At 42.5% G+C, this 21,075-nt stretch overlaps 1 protein-coding gene across 1 annotated transcript in view; it reads right to left on the minus strand.

The window, feature by feature from the left end:
• Positions 1 to 20,770, minus strand: part of KIF6 (kinesin family member 6) — a 355,709-nt gene extending 334,939 nt beyond the window's left edge. Inside the window, 3 exon segments of the mRNA XM_003128378.6 lie at positions 10,805 to 10,879; positions 16,474 to 16,583; positions 20,584 to 20,770. Coding sequence (XP_003128426.4) covers positions 10,805 to 10,879; positions 16,474 to 16,583; positions 20,584 to 20,649 — 251 coding nt within the window. The 5' untranslated portion in view covers positions 20,650 to 20,770.

Here is a 21,075-nt window from a genome sequence, read left to right on the forward strand (position 1 = left end):
TGGGTTTCAATGCCTAGGAAGCCTGCCCTAGCATTAGGGGAAGGTGCTTGGATTTAATTTATAAATGAGTGGTATGTAAAGTATAAACAAACAAACACTAATTTCAGAATTGTAAAGTTGTGTAGAGTACATCTCAGACATCTGGGAAAGATATTAAAACGCTATGAGTACCAGCTGTCCCTACACCCACCCCCACCCCTCCCAACCTGTATTAAGCTCTGTGCCAAGATCAGAGAATCTCAAACTTTCATTCTAGTTTAGAGCATCGGCATCACTTAGAGGGCTTGCTAAACCGCAGGGTGCTCAGATTCAGTAGGTCTGGGTGAGGCCCGAGAATGTGCATTTCTCACAAGTTCCTGGGTGAGAGTGATGCGGCTGGTCCAGGGACCACCCTTTGAGAACCATCAGACTAGATAAAAAAGAAGAAGCAGCTTTCTGTTGTTTTACCTTCGATTCACTGAAAAGGCCTCGGTCCAAAAAATAGCTCAGGAGGGAACCAAAGGTAAAACTCCTTATTTTGAGAAATAGAACTCATTGCTCTGCATTCAGCAAGAAAGGGAAGCCTTCAGCTCCCAAAGCAGAACCCTCTACTGTCACTCAGCACATGGTCATGGAGTAGCCCGGACGCATCCTCCCACTGCTCTAGGAGCGGGGGTCCAGCAGCGAACAAGGACAGAGCCCTCGCCTTTACAGGTTTACATCTGAGTGGGCGGAGGCAGGCAATAAACAGATTTAACAAATAAATACCACATGTGGTATGTTAGTTGGAGGGACCTGCTATAAAGAAAAATAGAGCACAGTACAAAGCGTCCTTTCTCACCCAGGGGTCAGGGAATGTCTCGCGGAGAAGACATTTGAGCAGAGACCTGGAGGCCAGGAAGGGACAAGCCAGGGGCAAACCTGGGCGAGGAGGGTTCTGGGCAGAGGGAAAAACACAGCAAGTGCAGAGGTCTGAGGGGAACACACTTGACATGTGGGAGGAACAGCAATTCTGGGTTTTAAATTACCGTCAACAAGTGACAGTTTCCACCCGCCTGGAGGATTAGCGGGCAGAGTGGTGCTGGGCAGGCCAACGGCAGAGGGCGGGCAGGAAACGAGGGGGGCTCTCGTCCACACTCCTGAGTAGGCAGGTACCTTCTCGGCTCCACTCTGGTGCCCCACTTTTTTAAGACCCCACAAACACCTAAAATCTCACATACAAGGTAGATACAAATGATAGCGGCTTGCGGGCTTTCTTTTGGATTTTGTTTCAATCTGCTTCTCTGTCAGGCAATTGCTGGGGAGCGCAGCCCAGAAGCATTCAGGTACAAAGAGCAGAAATGGGGGTGCCCTGCGGAAGTCAGCAGCATTTCCGCCCCCCATCTACTCGAGACCCGCTGCTGCATTTCACACCAATGGCGTCTCAAGGCCCACACACCTGCCCTGCCTAAGGTGCTCCTTTAATTCTCCTACAGGCCAGGCTGGAAGTAGCCAAGGTGTTAACAGCCTGGAGGCAGCCCTCCAACCTGTGATGGACAATGGACAATGGGCGCTGGACGCTGGACGGGAGGTCAACTTCTAGCCCCTGGGTGGGACCACTCTGAGGCCTGCCCCTCGCAGTCCCCTAGAGAATGCCGGGGGGACTGAGCCCCAGTGGATCACGATGGTAACTGCCCTTGAATGTACCCACAAGCAGCTTCCTTTCCCTCCCTGCCTCATGTTTCCCAGCCCTACTGTGCTTCCTGGGCTCACCTCCCAAGTAAACGACTTTCACTCAAATCCCAGCCTCAGGATCTGCTTGAGGGGGGTGGGGTGGCAGCCTCAGGCAAGAATCTTCTAGCAAGGGAGTCACATGGCTGCATGAGGGCATCTCTGACACACAGGCCAGAGGCTTTTAATTTTACCGCTGACCCAGCGATTTTCGTCACATGTATATGTTCTGTCAGAGAACTCAGAGTCCCCACAATCAAATTGCTCCATACAAGTCTCATGCCATTTTTTTCAGAATTATTTTATCAAATGAATGACAAATAGTTTTAACTTGTAGTTATCATTGCAGAAATGGTGGTATCCTGCCATGTCTGGACTGGTCATTCTTAAGAAGAGACATTCAGATTTAGCTTATGTGTTTACCTACAATAATAAAAGCCATATTTTAAAAGTGCATCCTTAGGACAATCTGTGCTTGTCTGGTGGACTGCGGCTGCTCCCCCCATGTTCACTAGCTGTGGGTGGAGTGGCATTATCATCCCTTTCCTTGTTAAGACCTTGCTGGAGCACCTCAAGGTCATGACTTTATATAATTCCATAGTCTTAAGTGGATGTATTCCGGTGTTTAAACACAAAGCCGTGTCTTCAGTTGAAAGTGTAAGTTAAAAGAGGGCTAAAACGCTAAGAATACTAGTAAAATCACAAAAGCCATAAACGTAATGTTAGAAGGAAATTCAGTGTAGCAGGAAGAGGAGCTGAGTACAGGGACGTGTTTATAAACAGGCATCTGGTGAGGTGAAATTGTGGCCTGAAGTTGAACAGATCTGTGGGAGCCAACAGGTTTTTGCACAATTTGGTGGTTGGCTAGTGTTTTCTCTTTGAAAGCCAATGATGAGACAAGTAAAATGTTTACTGGCAGGCACGTTTGGGTGAATGTCTAATGAAATTTGCTTGATGGCGTCCCACTGGGGAGAAGTTCTAGTCTAATCCTTCAGATTACTGCATTCACTGAATAGAAGAACATCACAAATGACACTAAAATTTTTGTATCTAGGAATATTAATGTTTTATTTGGGAACAATTAAACATTTACAGGAAGTTGCAGAAAGTGTGAAGTGTCAGTTTCACCCAATGGTTATTTCCTGTGTGATTACAGCATGTTATCAAGATGAGGAAACCGACATCGGTACAACACACACATAGAGTTCTGTGCCATTTTATCACGTGGGTAACCATGACCACAGTCAAGATACAGAACTATTCCATCACCACAAGAGGTCGACTAACATACCAGTTTGAATGAACGATAGAAACCTTACTTCCCTTTAAATCCCCTTACGCCCTCCCCTATTTATAGCTGTCATCAGGCAATGCTTTGCTTGTTGATTCATCAAACATAATTTTTCAAACTCAAGAGAGGAAGAAAAGTTTACTTTACTAATACATTCTTTTGTTCTTTCTTTTTCCTTCTTCTGTTCTAATGTTCCAAGATTCATTCTTTCTCCATTTCCCTTCTTTTTAAGAACTTCTTTTATCCCTTCTTTTAGGGTAGGTAGATACGTTGGCATCTAATTCTCTTAGTTTCCCCCTTTTTCCTGAAGTTTAATCGTGCTGGGGATAGGATTCTGGGCCGACAATTCTTTTCTTTCGGCACTTGAGAATATTCTGCTACTTTAGATTCTATGACTTCTGATGAAAAATACACCATAATTTAAAGTATGTTTTCCCTGTAGATGAGATGTCATTTCTTTCTCATTGTTTTCAGCTTTTTTTCTTTGTCTTTAGTTCTCTGAAGTTACACTAAGATTTGTTTATGAGTGGATTCTTTGAATTTATCCTGTTTGGAGCTTTCTCGGACTCATAAAGTTTTAGATTTATGCCTTTTGCCAAATTTGGGGAATTTTCAGTCATTATTTCCTTGAATCATTCTCAACCATACTCTTTTTCTCCCGTCCCTCAGGACTCGGGTGACAGGAATGTTGGGTCTTTTGCTGTAGTTCTCACAGGTCCCTGAGGGCCTATTAATTTTTTTTTTTCAGTCTATTTTCTTTCTGTTGTCCATATTGGGTAATTTCTATTTCTATTGTTACATTTTGAAATTAATTGATTCTTTCATCTAAACTCTCCATTCTGTGTTGAGCCCATCCACTAAATTTTCAATTTCACCTATTGTGCCCTGCAGTCTCAAATTCCCATTTGGTTCTTCTTTATAGCTTCTTTTTTTTTTTTTTTTGCCAAGACTTTACATCTTTTTATTTGGTTCAAACATGTTCATAACTGCGCACTGAAGCATTTTTATGACGGTTGCTTTAAAATATTTGTCAGATCATTTGAAGACCTGTGTTATCTACGAATTAGCACCTGTTGACTCTATCTCCTTATGGAAATTGATATTCTCCTAGTTCTTGATATTTCTTATTTAATGCATAATTTTAAACTATATCCTGGATAGTTTGGGCATCAGTTGTCACATTCTAGATCATATCTAAAGCTTCTGTTTTAGCAGGCCTCTTCCGACAGTATGCTGCTGGTGTTACCTCACTCCTGCCGGATGTGGCGAAGGATTGCTGTTCTCCCCTCAGCCTCTCTTGACACCTGTGGAAGGACCTCATTCCTGTGGACGGAGGGGAAACCTCGGGCTCCTCCTAGGCTTCAACTGAAACTCCCTGGACAGGAGAGGGAGGGGCACCTTGCGAAGCTCAGTGATACCACAGCAGGGTGGGGAGGCCTTGTTACTGCTGGGTGGTGGTGAACTCTGGGACGCCCATGAGACTTCCACTGACAACCTGGGGAAGGGGAGAGGGAAGCTGTCACCTCCACGTGGGGATGAAAGTCCTCCCTCTCCTCCTCAGTTACCACCCTGACAGCAGGAGAACGGGCTGCCTTGTCACAGCCAGGCCTTTGTTGTCTGGGTGAAGGGGGCCATGTTTCCATGGTATTTGGCTGGAGTAAGGCAATCAGCACCTACAAGTTTCTATCTCATGGGGCTGCCCCTTTCCTGGTCCTCTAGCCATAGAGAGCAGAACTTTTGGGGTACCTTTGAGTCTGTTGGTGTTTCTGGGTCACCGGTTTCTCCAGCATCCAGTCTGGGATGTATGAGCAAAAAAACAAACCAAAACCAAAAAAATGCAGGGAACTCACTGCTGTGTCATTCCTGTAGGTCCCAGGTCCCCTACCTTCTTCTCTCCACCTTTCAGGGACTTATTCTGTTTCTTTTGCATATACAGAGTTTTTAGTTATACTTAGTGAAAGAAATAGAGATAACTGTGTCTACTGCATCTTTCTCTGCAGCCAGACATCACTGGGCATAAAGTGGTAAAAAGAATAAAGATTTCTAACTTTTCAACACTTAGACTGAACAAGGCCTTTAAGCACACAAAGTACATTCATATGCATTGTTTCTTTTCATCCTCAAAACAACCTTGTAAACTCGGTATTATTAGCATCTCCTCTCTCAGATGGGAGAACTGGTTCAGAAGTGACAGGTCTGGCCCAGAGTTACACAGTGAGTTTGCCACAGGGCTGAGGCCAGAATTAGATTATTCTACTTGATGCCAATTTCCCTTGAGCCAGACAAGGCAGAAGCATGAGGACATAGAGGTGAATAACCTGAGTAATTGACCAACACATCTGGGGGGAGGGTGGCTGCACCCGCAGCATGCAGAAGTTCCCAGACCAGGGATCAAACCCTAGTCACGGCGGTGACAGTGCCAGGTCCTTAGCCCTCTGAGCCACCAGGGAACTCCAGGATTTATTTTATTTTATTTTTTTATTTTTTATTTTTTGTCTTTTTGTCTTTTCTAGGGCCACTCCCGCAGCATACGGACATTCCCAGGCTAGGAGTCTAATCGGAGCTGTAGCTGCCAGCCTATGCCATAGCCACAGCAATGCCAGATCTGAGCTGCGTCTGCAACCTACACCACAGCTCACGGCAATGCCGGATCCCCAACCCACCAAATAAGGCCAGGGATCAAACCTGCAACCTCATGGTTCCTAGTCAGATTTGTTAACCATTGAGCCACGACAGGAACTCCTACAGGATTTATTTTAAATCCTCTCCTAATGGCCCTCCTTCTCCTCCATCCAGGTCTTGTCTTGAGGTTGCAGGATCTGTTCTCTGCTTGCATAGCAAGACTGGACAAACCATGGGACCCATAGCATCATCCAGCAAAGCCTGTTTCCTACAGCACATGTGAGAGCCCTGCTGGGCTTGGCCCTTGTCCTACTGGGGTCTGGGACTGCCCCTCCTGTCAGAAAAATCCCTCTACCAAGCCCTGGCCTCCCACCCAGCCAGAGTACCGGTGGACAGATAAGCTCTGACATCCTTCCCCAAGTCCTAGGGGCTTTCTTCTCCTTCAGCCTCTTCTTAGCATAAACTGAAAGGCTGCACTTGATATTGTACATCATTCATGAAATCCAAGGTTGAAAAGCAATGGTTCACAATAGCTTTTCAGAAACCAACCTGGCTGGCCCTACTGCAGTGCCGAGGCTGAAGCTGTCTGGTGGTGCCACCCACAGAGATCTATGTCTTTGTCATAGCCAGGCCTCCTGGGAGTGTGCACCCTATTCATTTTGGTTAAACCATGTTCTTTTCTAACGCTGTTTCCAAATTTTTTTCCAAAAGCACTCACTGGACCTAAAATAAACTTCCTGCACCCCCAGCTTTCAGGTCAAACATAAGATTGGCTGGAAAACTGGGATTCTGCAGATTTACAAGAGCATGTGATTAAAATCTTCAAAAAGTCTAGATTTCAAAGTTTTCTCCCTCAATCTTTGAGTAAAATTCCAGGATGAAGCGATATGTCTAGCTTGTGGCTTGAGGTAGCCCCTGACAGAGCACCACATCCTTCCAAGGTCAATGCATTCCAGTCTAGGAGGCACAGCATTGCATAAAGCATCAAATAAAGCTACAGACTCTTTTATATGGTGCAATACCATACCCGATACACATCTGTGGACCTACTAAGTTTTATCTTGACAAAAAGTTATTCCATAATCAATGAGCAAGATAAATACTATAGAAGGCAGCTTTTATCTGTTACCAAACAACATAGGATATATTTCATAAAAATCAAAGTCCAGGAGAGGCAGAATGTACTTCCTGGTGGAAATGTGCTAAATAATAAATAACCACAAAGATTCTTTTCATTAATGTCCAATGATAACATTTAAATCTTTATAGATTCTCACCACCTGTCCCATAATTCTGTAGTCATGGAGTCATATCATTGATTTGAATAAAGTAGGATGAGTCTAAATTACTAAAATTCCTGAATTATAGAATTTTGGAAAGAAATAGAATGAATCGTATTTAGCTTTAATTGTACACAGTAAGCAAAATTAAGTTATGATGGGCTAACCCAGTAGAGTAGCTTGAAAGACAAGCTGGAAATATGTTGGGATGGGTTCCTAAAGACTCATCCTCACCAGAAACAGCAGGCATTTCTGTTTAACATCTAAAGTGGCACCGTTTCCATTGACTGGCCTGCCAAAGTATATAATTCTTAAAAAAATATGTTTCAATGTATGGGGACAAATATTACTTCAAATGTTGTGTGTGAGACTTTATTGAGATTTGTATTTTACCATTTCAAAGTCACACAATTCAAGTTTACATAAAGCGTGAACATACTATATATGACATATTTAAAGGCAATGAAAATAGTGATTCCCCCAGGCTCTTAACTCAGCATTAATTTGCTTAATAACCCTCTCCTTTGCAGATGAATCAGAGGGAAATGAGTCTGCCTCCATCTGTCTATCCACTGTTGAAGAACACTTTCCTGCAGAGTAGGAGCCTGGATTAGTGACAGTGACCAGAGCCCATGGCGGGGGGGCGGGGGAGCAACACCCAAGATGGAAGAATGTTCTCACACCCAGAAGACAGGCTGAGGGCACACCGTCCCACAGCCCACACTGTGCCCTCCCCGCAGACGGTAAGGGAGCTACAGTGAATGGAAATAGCATTCTCAAAAAGATAATGGCCCTCTCAAATGACAGAGGTGAGCACACCTTTAAGAATCCCCAACTATCTGAGGAAAATCTGTACCAGAAAAGAAAGGCATCAAACTCAACAGTAGAAGAACATTCACATAAAGAAAAGTATACATATATTTTTTAAAAAGGCGTGGAGTTCCTATCATAGCTCAGCAGTAATGAATCCAACTAGTATCCACGAGGATGCAAGTTTGATCCCTGGCCTCACTCAGTGGGTTAAGAATCCTGCATTGCCCTGAGCTATGGTGTAGGCTGCAGATGTGGCTTGGATCTGGCATTGTTGTGGCTGTGGTGTAGGCCAGCAGCTGCAACTCTGATTCAACCCCTAGCCTGGGATTTCCATATGCTACGGGTGCAGCCCTAAAAAGACAAAAAAAAAAAAAAAAAAAAAAAAAAGCCAGTGTTTCCAAAAATGACAATAATTTTCTTCAGAAGGAAAAGGGAGGCTATCATATGAATAAACAAGAATAGACTTCTTTCATTTCCTACAAATGAAAATTAAATTTTTAAAAATTAAAAATATAAGAGGTAAGTGATAGAGAATACCCATGGCTGAAAAACAAATTACCACCCTGGAAGATGGAGCTAACGACTTCTTTCAGAACTCAGAACCGAAGACAAAGAGGTGGGAACCATGAATGGATAGTTAGAATATTTGAAGGACAGAACTGGTAGCTCTGGATCTATTAGTTCCAGAAGCAAAGAATAAATAAGTTGGAGGAAAGGAAATTAATTTCTTAATTAGCAAAGAAATTAGCAACATGATGACCCTTGAGCTTGCATGTAAGGGTTCTCAGACTGAAGTGGCTGAGAGACCAGAATGCACAAATACATAAAAAATACCCTACCTAGGCTATCAATAGACTCACTGATATAAAATATCAGAAGAAAATATTAAAGAGGACAAAGAGGAATGTTTCCTATTGAGGAAGGAAATGATTCCCGGGGCCAACTTGAGCATCTCGGATCAAAATGCTGTTGCCTGTCATTTCGGAAATCTTGTCATCATCAGGTTGGGTATCTCTATCACGTCAGTGAACAAAACAAAGAAATCCCCAGCCTTCATGGAGTTTTTCGTTCTAGTAGAAAGTAGACACACACACACAAACTAGTAAGTACCTATATAGCATGTCAGATGGTGATAGGTGCTAAAACAAATAAAATAAAATAGGGGAGGGTCACAGAGAATGCAGTTTCAAATCAGGTACTAATAACGGAAGGCACTGCAGAGAAGAGGAGACATGAAGAGACTTCCAAAGAGCTGAGGAAGCAACTATGCAGATTCCTGAAGGGAGAGAATTCCAGGCAGAGGGCACAGCAAGAGCTGAGGGCGAAGTGGGCTCAGGATGGGTGAGGTGGTGGGTAATGGCAGGAAAAAACAACATCCATGAAACTAAGGTTTCTCTCACTGACCGACTTGAGCAAGTCTCAAGTCAAAACATGTGAGATGAGCTACACGAAAAACAGCATAACCCAAAACACTACTAAAAAAAGGAGAGAATTTGAGAAATGTGTGACATCCAATCTAAGAGATCTGAATTTAGTCTAAAGAGATGCTATTGGAAGGAGTTCCCGACATAGTTCAGTGGTTAACGAATCTGACTAGGAACCATGAGGTTGCGGGTTCGATCCCTGGCCTTGCTCGTGGGTTAAGGATCTGGCATTGCCATGAGCTGCGGTGCAGGTTGCAAACTCGGCTCAGATCCCATGTTGCTGTGGCTCTGGTGTAGGCCGGTGGCTACAGCTCCGATTAGACCCCTAGCCTGGGAACCTCCATATGCCATGGGAGTGGCCCTAGAAAAGGCAAAAAGACAAAAAAAAAAAAAAAAAAAAAAAAAAGCTATTGGATTGTGACTACAACTAAAATAGCTTCAGCCTACTCAATTATATTTTACCCATTGTGATGGAAGATTGGATAAAAAGAGAATGGCCTGTTTAGCAGATTTAGGGAACTAATGGACAGCGTGGTAACTGCAGGCAATAGAGCTTATAATAACATGTACCATATATCTGAATAGGACTAAGAGAGCAGATCTTAAACGTTCTTACCATAAAAAAGAAACTAACTATATGACAAGCCAGAGGTGGTAGCTCATACTATGGTGATAATCAATTATAGTCACAATGCAACTCATAAGTGTATCAAATCAATACATACCATCTTAAACTTATACAATGCCATGTACCAATTATATCTCAATAAAACTGTTTTGAAAAAAAGAGAGAAGGGCATGGTTTGAGCAGGATTTTTGAGACAGGCATTTGAAAGGATGATATGCGTCAGTGTGTTTTCGGCAATGTTGTGGTTGAAGGTGTACTGATCAGTGGACTTGGAGAACAGGTTGATTCAGCAGATAAATTTTCCATTTTAGTCATAAAGATAGATATATCTGGGGAAAATCAGGTCATTAAAATCATCCAAAGGAATTCAGGATCCGAAAACAACCTTATTAGTAGTAGTTTCCCATATGGACTCCCTACAAAAGGAGTGTGTGCTTAGCTAAGGGCTTGAGAGTCCAGTGCCGAGGGACTTTGCGATATACAGGAATTAAACGGAACTCTGCTTTATTTAAATTTATGTATTCTCATGTGAGTCTGGTTCTAGTAGTTAGCAGCCTGGGACGACCTGGGTATACGGAAACAAGAGGGGCCTAAGCTAAGAAACAGAGTTATTACACTGAGGCGGGGTCCCCCACACCCAGCCCTGCCTCCATCTAACCACATGGCCAAAACACCGTACTAGAGAAATAGCACTAGACTTAATAGCTAGACAACCAAATAAGACTCTGCCACCACCAGCCACCAACCCCGAGATAGGAGATTTAATCTCTCCAGTCCTCAGAGATTTACCTATCTTTCGGAATGGGAGTAATAAAAGCTATTCTGTCTACCTCACTGGTTTGTTCTGAGGCTCAGAATCTAAATCCAAAACAAACAAGCTGTAAGCATAGAAGGTGCTAATGCTACCATCATCACATGCCCTACAGCCTGGGTATATAACTGGGTATATAACTGAAGTACGTTAACACAATTATCTGAGAATTGAAGGCAAGATGAAAGCCATTGACTCATGGAACAACAACAACAACAAAAAAATGTATATATATAGGAACCCTACCTCTCAGCAACTGGTTTGGCAATGTTTTCAAAAATGGTCTCTTGCTTTGCATCCTGATCAAAAATCCTTTGAAATCTGCAAATGTGAAAACAGTAATTATTTAAAAGCTGAGCCTTCAAACACTACTGGATGAACACATTTTCCCCCTAGAAGCTTTGAAAATTACCCCATATTTACATCATTGGGCTTACCTAACCTAACACAATGTTTGCCCTGTAGCCCAAACACACTGTGCTCTTGTACCCCCGTATACAAATGGTGGTAAACAGTATTGCTTTGACAAGATCTGCACAATAAATCCCTCTGAAAAACTGCAGCAGCTTTGAACCAAATAATAAACTGTGTGTTTTTTAGCTCTCAAGAGGGACAGTGTCTGCAACTGGCATCAAATTCAAATCTAGAGAAGTGCATGAGATGGAAATCCAAGAACGGGATGTAAACAGCCAAAGAACTTCTGATGTCTGACCTGTAAGAAAAGTACGCAGCTGTGAAATGTGTGATTCTTGAATGTGGTTATAAAGTTTTGCTCTGAAGTTGGCTTTCCATTAATTAGATATTGCATCCTAGCATCAGCTACTTAATTTTAGGATAGTCTATTCCATTCTGTTGTCATGAGTCAAAAGCCAAGCAGAAAATTGAGGTAGGCCTGTCTTGCAAAGGAAATCCTGATCAGACTGGCAGGGCTGGGGGCCTGGGGAGCTGGAATGTCCATTCAGCCTCCTTGCAATGGCACAGGTGGAATGCCTGGGAGAGACTCACAGCCTGTCCTTGCACAGGGTATTAACTTGCTACCAGCGAGAATGGTCCCCACTAAAAATCATGAAGAAAGAGACCAGAAGCAAGATTAACAGGGAGGAGGAGAGGGTGAGGAGGAGAAGGGTGAGAGAGAGAGAACACAGGCATATGGGACAAAACATTAACAGTCGGTGAGTCTCCCACAAAGGGTAGAGGACAATATCTGATTGCACAATTCCTCTACCTCTTCTACACATTTAAAAATTTTCAAAATAAAAATTGGGAGGGGTGGACTTTCAAGCAAAACCTTTGAAACACACATGTCCGGAGCAGCTTTCAAAGTGGCTCGGGAAACTTTGGTGTATGCGTCTGCCCCCACCAATCCACTGGGCACATCTTCAATAAAGTAGAGACTATGTGAAATGCAGGGTATTTTTTTTTACTACTGAGGAGGTCAGAAGGATGTCTGTAGCTGGGCTGGAAACATAAAATGGAATGAAATTCATGGTCTTTGATCAACATTCATCTCAAAAGATTCCTATGGCATATCAGCCACCCTTTTGAAGAAGCAAATAGTGAAACTACACAAAGAGAGATCGTAAGGCACTCGGGGTACTCATTAAGAAGGCAAGACTGTATTTTAGCAATATTTACTGAGTATGCCCAGAACATGCGTCAGAATTCTACAGGTGCATGAGGGCTTCAGATACGAAGGTTGAAATGACGAGGCCACTCAAGTGCTCTTCACTGTGATGTCTGCGCATAGACCCAGCTGTGCCTCTGGATGATGATGTCAAGGCTATTTTGCTTCTTTTACCCAGTTGATGATGACTGAGCAAATGAATCAGTCATCCTAACCCACTTCTTGAAGAAAGAGGCATGACATCTACCACCATGTCAACCAAAGATGGAAGGACTTTCACTAAATCACAAAATGTTCATGAAACATCAAATATTATTCCCCAAACATTTTATTTTATAGTATGTAGTTGCAGAGGAATCTGAAAAGTCATTATGATCAGCAATCTTCTGAAAACCACTGAAGAGCAAAATAGAATGATGATAGAGTTTAAGTTCAATCCAATCCTTTACAGAGGAAGATACCGAGGCCCAGAGAGATACAGCAATTTACTCATGGCCCTGGAGCAAATTTATAACATGCCTTGAGACATAACTTAGGTTTCCTGATTCCTAGCAGGTTCTTTCATTGATTAGGAGGTTGTGGAGACTTTTTCTAAACTTCATTTCAAATTCGGTACATGCTGATCTCTTCCCATTCTGAACCTGTTCCTCCTGGTCTTGCTCATCCCAGTAAATGACAACTCCATTCTTTTACAAGTTCAACTCCAAACCCTTGACTTCTCTCTTTCCATTACTATCTACATCCAACCCATCAGCAAACTGGGTCAGCTCTGACCTTCAAAATACATCCAGGGAGTTCCCTTCCTCAGTGGTTAACGAACCCAACTAGGATCCATGAGGATGTGGGTTCGATCCCTAGCCTCACTTAGTGGGTTTAGGATCCAGCAATGCTGTGGCTGTGGTGTAGGCCGGCAGCTATAGCTCTGATTAGACCCCTAGCCTGGGAACCTCCATATGCCACAGGTGTGGTGGCCCTAAAATAGCAAAAAAAAAAAAAAAAAAACACATCAAGAACCCAACTATTTCTCAACACTTCCACTTGCAGCTACTCAAGCTGCCCTAATTTCCTGCCTGGTCTCCCCTGCCCCTTACAGTCTATTCTGCACATGTTAGCAAGAACGACTCTGCTAAAACGTAAGGAGATTACTCCATTCCCCTGCTCATGACCCTCCACTGCCTTCCCTTGGCACTTTGGGAAAAGCTCCATATGATCTGACCACCCTGCTACCCCCTCCAGCCATACAGACACCTCACTCTTCTTCAAACTTGCGGGTACTCTCCCATCCCAGAAACTTCGCTCTTACTACATCCTTGGCCTGGAATTCCCATCCCTCAGATATCTGAAAGTCTGGCTTCTTTACCCCTCAAGTTTTTGCTAAGATGGCCACCTTTCTGAAGACCCTGTGAAATACTGCAGCCACCCCTCCCCTTGCTTCCCCTATTCCCATCACGCCTTCTTCGCTTGCCTTGCCTTGTTCTTCTCCACAGCATTCCACACTTTCTGACACAGACACATTGCCCACCCACCTCCCCCGCTAAAATATAAGCAGCACCCTGGTGCAGAAGCTTGGCGGTGTATTCCCTGCTATAGCCCTAACCACTGAAACACTCACAGTGGATGGTTAATGAAGATTTACAGATCGCAGGAATGTTCTTGGGAGAAAACTGTCTTTAAAACGCTTAAACGTTTCTCTCTGAACATATGGAAGAGTGAAATATTTGGTAATTTCTTCATTTAAAATACTAAAACAATATTTTTAATTCAGAGATGTGGAAAGAACAATTAAGAGATTTAAAAATAACCAAACAGCACTTGTTCAATAAGCATATGTTTAAATACACCCTACTTACACCCACATGATATACAGAATACTCTGGAAAGGGCCAACAGAGACATGGCCAATGAAGAAGCATTAGCAATCAAGCAGAATCATGTTGAGGAGTTTCCATCTTGACTCAGCAGACGAATCTGACCAGCAGACGAATCTGACCAGCATCCATGAGGATGTAGGTTTGATCCCTGGCCCTCACTCAGTGGGTTAAAGATCCGGCGTTGCCATGAGCTGTGGTGTACACTGCAGACGCGGCTCAGATCCTGTGTTGCTATGGCTGTGGTGTAGGCCAGCAGCTACAGCTCTGATTTGACCCCTAGCCTCGGAATCTCCGTATGCCACAGGTGAAGCCCTAAAAGGCAAAAAACAAAAAAAAACCAACTAAATATAATAATAATTTAAAAAAAAACCAAAATCATGTTGAATAAACTGTTTTAGCAAAGTGTAGCTCTGTGGAGACTGGTCTAGAATAGCCAGTTATTAAGTCATAGCTCCTAAGGAATGTCGCATGCTTCCACCAGTGACAGAAGGCCCTGTTCAAAAAAGCAAGTCATGTATTTGCTGCTTAACAGACAGAATGAAAGGCAATGAGGAGCCAAAAAGACAAGGTGAGGACCACCTCACTCTGCAACCACGTGGTACCCTCCTGCTCATGCTCATTGTAAAAGGAGACCCAAGAAGAAGATGGGGTGGAGGTGGGGGAAAGAGATACAAGACTAAGGGCAGAGTTGTCAAGACCAAAGAATCTTTATGAGACAAAATAATAAGAATAATAATGAGGAGTAGGTGGAGCGGGAGGAGAAATAAAAAGTAGAGAAAGAGCGAGAGAGAGAAACACACAAAAAATACCTGAGATGGCTTTATCCAAAGCGCAAGGACAGAAATAGTCTCAAAACCAGGCCTATGTAGGAGTTCCCACTGTGGCTCAGCAGGTTAAGGACCCAGCATTGTCCTGTGAGGGTGCAGGTTCGATCCCTGGCCTCTCTCAGTGGGTTAAGGATCCAGCATTGCTGCAAGCTATGCATAGATCAGAGCTGCAGCTTGATTTGACCCTTAGCCTGGAGCTTTCACATGCAGCAGATGCAGCCATATAAATAAATAAATAAACAAATACATAAATAAATTCAATGTAAAACAGCCTAGAGAGAAATGTAAGAGAGGAATTAGGTTCTCTCAGCAGGATCCAGAAACCCAACACCTAAATTTGGTCCAGAGATTAAAATGGGTTTAACTTGAGCTCAAATTTCTCTAGAAATCAAAAGTAGGGATTAAAGGAAATGATATCATCTGAAACTGGAGAATAAAGACAGTATGAAACAGCCATATTCAAGGCCTGGCTACTACAAGAGGATTCAGACCAAAGGCACTGACGACAATCTGGGGATTGCTGTTTGGGTATTTCCACCTGAACCATGCACACAGTTCAGCACTGTGCATGAGAATATAATGCAATCCATCAATAAGAGTATATAAGTAAAGACAAATTTTCTAGTAGCCACATTTTTTGAAAAAGTAAAATGAAACAGGTGAAATTAATTTTAATAATATAGTTTAACCCAGTATATCCAAAATTTGATCATTGCAGTATATAATCAATATGGAAAAATTCTTGAGATATTTTATATATATATATGTATATATACACATACATATATTTCTTCATATGAAGCCTTCAAAAATCCTTGATGTGTCTTATACATCTCAGTTCAGACCAGCTGCATTTCAAGTGCTTCAGAGCTACATGTAGCTAGTGGCTGGTACGTTGCACAGTACAGGTATAGAGGGTACATATGTACATGTTATGAAGAAAGCTCACCTATACAGCACACAGATTGTTCCTTAAGTTGTCTTCAATAAAGGCTAGTCATGCATCATGCATTGAACTACCTGTAAGTACTACACTACAGTGGGCCAAGTAGGAAAAAGGTAACACTTGATACACAGACGCAGGAAAGAAAGGCTGGGGAGTTCCCATCATGGTGCAGCGGAAATGAATCCAACTAGGAAGATGAAGTTGCGGGTTCAATCCCTGGCCTCGTTTAGAGGATCAAGGATCCGGCGTTGCCATGAGCTGTGGTGTAGGCTGCAGACACAGCTCGGATCTGGCATTGCTGCGGCTGTGGCGTAGGCCGGCAGCTGTAGCTCCAATTAGACCCCTAGCCTGGGAACTTCCATATGCTGGGGCCGGGGGGTGGCCCTAAAAAGACAAAAAGACAAAAAAAAAAAAAAAAAAAAAAAGGCTGGGATCTTGGGATATCCTGCTGGATACAGAAATAGAACCTCTTTTTCACTCTGGGCCCAGCAGAGAAAAGACATCTTGAATTCTATCCATAGATAAGATAGAGAACTGTACTACATTCTCCCCCAAGAAATGGGGCCATGATTTCACAGTGGATATTAATGTAGTATAAAAGTTAGTTTGATAGAAAAACAGAAATGAATAAAGAGGAAAAAACTTACTTGAATCTGTAGCTTTCTCGCTTATTATTCACAAATCCATCAGCCAAATCACGAGGTAAGATAATTTCCAAGCTAGGGGCTAACTTTTCATCTTCATCTATGGAATAAATCTGCAAATATGAAGACAACAAACGAAGATAAAATGGTAAAACTATGGATCAAACTATGACCATGTTATTATGATATGCATTGTAATGGTATTAAAAATCTACTTTTAAGATAAAAAGACATAACAGTATAATTTGGATAATTTTCCTCTTTAAACTCTGCACACGCAAACAGATATATGGAACTGAACAAAAGGTAAAACCTAAATCAATGTCTGATCAAAGTTCAGATCCTCTTTGAATGATCTAATATTCAAATTTGAGCATTTATCTCTGCTGTGGAGAAACTAAAGCCCTGAAAACAATGTACTATCTTAGTATTGCTTTAGAATTGTGCATCAGAAATGAACATTTTACAACAGCCAATAAGAACTTCTGAGCATGTACAAAATGCTAGACACAGAGATGAAAGGACTGGGTCTGAGGCTTCTCAGAGAGCTCACAAGAATGCCCTAATTCAAGTTATGTTCAAAGAAGCCCAAGTTTCCGTGAGACATATTCCAGCACTTGATAAAAGACATGTGGTTTCAAAAGACACATGTAATTCGTGCCTTTGATGTCATTGTCAAGGTTCTCCTCCCAGCCCTGCCACTAATTAGAAAATGACCTGGGAGGAATCACTTAACCTCCTTAAGCTGATATGGAAATGAAGTGTCTTGACCAACCCCCTTGACAACTGTAATAATCTGATTCTTGTCTTGGTTATCTACCCATTTATTGGCCAGGAAAAGCAAGAGTCAAGCCTATAAAAGAGGTCATGTGGAATAAAGAAACGTCTAAGATTTGATGTCCAAAGACCTGGGTCCAGCACTGATCTCAATTTACCAGCTGTGTTGACCAGCCACCACTTTCAGAATCTCGGCACCTTACACATAAAATGAAGAAAACAGAATTGCCTCCATTACATGATTGCTGTGGGGAATCAAATGATGTCATGCAAATGGAAGCATTCTGTAATGCACCATAAAAAATGTTAGTCATTAGATTTAGAGGTTTTTTAAAAAGACTTCTTGTCTTTCACCAAGAAATAAAATTCTTTCTAACAGGCAATACTTCCTGTTTAAGACCCATTTAGATGCTTGATTATGGGGGAAGAGGCATATGCTTAAATAAGTAAAAGCCTACCTAAATCTCCAGAAAGTCTGAATAATTTTCCTAAGCAGATTTTTATTGAGCCTTCTCATTTAAAATGTGAAGAATTCATGTAGAAAAGTCATGCTGTAGAATAAAATTATTTGTAGAAAGTAATGGCATCAGGTCCCAGGCTTTCTGGCTAGGTTTTCTCAAGAGACATTTAAAAATTATATCCTATAGGTACTACATTATTTTTTTAAAAAGGTTAATGGCTAGACAGGTGAGTGAAAGCGGTGTGCAAGACATAAAACATATAGGAGTGAGGGGTGCCATACATTTTTTAAAAAATATGTAACACTCAGTACTCAGATGACAAAAAGGACTATAAACTAGAGTAGAATACTAACCATCAGCCCCTCTCATTAAGTCATTCTTTGAGGAATTAAGAAAAGTCCCTAAACAGGAGGTCCCGTTGTGGCTTAGTGGCTTCCAACTAGTATCAGACTAGTAATGAACCCGAGTAGTATCCATGAGGATTCAGGTTCGATCTCTGTCCTAGCTCGGTGGGTTAAGGATCTGGCATTGCTTCAAGCTCTGCTGTGGCTGTGGTGTAGTCCTACAGCTGCAGCTCCAATTCAACCCCTAGCCTGGGAACTTCCATATGTCACAAATTTGGTCCTAAAAAAAAAAAAAAAAAAAAAAAGTCCCTGAACAGAAAGCTTTTTAATAGACTGGCTTTCTACCATTAATCCTAAAAATTTCTGAGATAGAGTAGTTTTTTTTTTTTAAGAATAGAAGATAATTAGGTTAAATGCAAGGATGAATATGAAAATACTTTTAAATATACAAAGCACTAAACACATGAGGAGCACTGCTGTTTGTTAAAGTTGTCACAGAGGCTTGTCTCATGTATCTTTTAATTTATTAATTTATAAATTATTATAATTTAATGTATAGTGCCTTAAGGAATAAGATTACAAAGTAATGGAGCCACAAAATGAAGAGGGGGAAAAAAAAAACCATCAAATCATTCTTGGTTTCATGCTACAAGGGGCATTTCTCATCAGAGAAACAACCATATAGTCTTTGGGGGGCAAAAGGCTGGGGTCCTAGAAGTGGGATTTCTAAGGAAGAGCAGACATACACTAACTCAAAATTCATTCATCTGCATTCTCTCATTTTTGTATATGTGCCATAATGTTGCATCTCTGAAAGAACCTGGCATTATTAAAATACAGCAGGACACCTAAAAATATTTCCTGGGTAGCAAACAAGGCACTCCACAGAAACTCACCAAAGACATGCAAAAAGTGACACATAAAATATCCAAAAGCTGCACTTTAAGAGGAAGTTCGATATTAAATCCAACATTCCCTATCAACCCACCACCATCCCCAGACCACCCCCCTCCCCATCCTGTCACATCACCACATCAAACACCTGTTTTTGACTGCTGAGACCATGTAGACAAGTTCAGTATTTTTAGCTAAGAATGGAGGGGGGTATTTTTAATATGTGATACACTTTTAAAAACCTTCTTGTAAGTGAATGTAAGATGAAGAAAAATGGGATGATACCTATAGTTCCTTTACTATACTCTTTAGTCCCTCAAAAAAAAAAAAATTTTTACAAGCCAGTATTTCTTTGGAAAAGATTTTCATGCATCCTTTCCTAAATGCATTTCACGAGTGCAAATATGGAAGATAGCGAGGCTCACAAGACACTATATTCTCCTTGTTTTAAATACATAAATTACATGAGACAAATGCTAAGGTTTGAGGTGCTATGTCGTTACATATATACATACGCACTGTGCAGATATAGGATAGAAGTAAAATATTATTAGTAATATTTCCTTTCCAGAGACTCAGGAATATGACTCAGACTGCCCTTGCCTATATCCTCATTTTGTGAAGTAAAAATTTCTTGAGGAGCCAAGAATTTTGGAATAAAAAATAAATAAAAATAAAAATTCCTTAATTAAAATCAGACTTCTGTCACACACTAGGTAGGTGGCTTGGCCAAGTTATTTAACCTGAGACTGTTTCTCCATTTATAAAATGAGGAAAAATGATATCAACCTTGCAGGGTTCACATGAGAATCAGGGATAAATGTAGACAAAGTATTTAAGTGGTAAGAATGATCATACTCCTTTGGCAGAAAAGAAAACAATGTTTTGAAACACTTGAGAAGCAAAGTGTCTCTGCTCAGAATAAGGGTCATATCTTAACCTTCTTTGTACCCTTCTGAGTTTGCGCCAGAGAGGAAGCACCAAGTAAATCCTCAGATAATGTTTTGTGAATAAAGAGTATATGTGTTTTCTTTGTGTCTGGATGCATAAATATCTATCGATATCTGCAGTGAGTGTATGCCAATGTTCACGTTTCTGCTCAAAATGATGATAGAGTTAGTCAACAAATTCTAAGGGCCCAATGGGTGCAAAGCCACTGAGTATACTTTGTGAATTTATATTTGTAGCCATTATCTGCATCATCTCAGACGTGTATAGACACGCACTTCTTGCTTGCACGTTTTGCAACATAAGTTTGAGTGTGCACAGCTGCAGGACTGTTTCCCAGAAAGATGCAATAATGGTACAGAGTGGAGGCGCAGTCTATGTCAGCTTACACGCATGTGTTTGCCCCTGCGTGAACCCGCGTCCTGGGGAGTCTATGCAGGCTCTGAGCAGGGATGTGGGTCTGCGCCCACAAGGTTGTGCTGGGGGGCGGGGGGTGGACTGGGGGGGGGGGTCTGTCTCTCGGCACCCCTGACAGCCGAGGCTTTGGGGTCAAGTGAGCTAGATTCCAGGCCGCTTACCGCGCAGGGCTCCGAACCCCTCACCCCGGCCCAGGCCCCTCGCGTGCCGCCCCTCCCCCCTGCCTGCAAGGCAGTGCCGCGCCTGGGCGCCGGTGCTACTTCGACCCGTACCCCTTGTGGCTGCTTCCGGACAGTGGGCTTCACCCTGGCGAAAATTTGGATCGTCTGCTTCACCATGTCCTCCCCGGCTCTTGCACTGACCCTTGACCTCTCTCAAGCCCTGTCTCTGAAAACTTATGACTCCGGTCACCTCAGGCGAGCCTTAGCAACAGTAACTAGGGACACTACCCAAGGAGCACCGCGCCAACCAGGACCGCCTCCTCTTCCTAATTGGTTGCTGAAGGGGTGGGAAGGCCCAAAGGAGGGATCGAGGGGGCGGGGCGGGGTGGGGCGGGGCGGGGCCGAGCGGAGAGAGCTGAGCCTGCGCATGATCAGGTCTGGACACCTGGCTTAGTGCCAGAATGTGCCTAGAGAGTGGTTAACGGGGTGATAACCGCCATGCCTTGCCTGTTCTTTAATCCATTCCTTCTCTCTGCCAACACCTCTTTTTAGCACTGAAGTTATTCTGGTTTTTATTATTCATTCATTGAAGAAATGGCACTC

This window comes from Sus scrofa, chromosome 7 (genome assembly GCF_000003025.6).
Source record: "Sus scrofa isolate TJ Tabasco breed Duroc chromosome 7, Sscrofa11.1, whole genome shotgun sequence".
Classification (NCBI taxonomy): Eukaryota; Metazoa; Chordata; class Mammalia; order Artiodactyla; family Suidae; genus Sus; species Sus scrofa.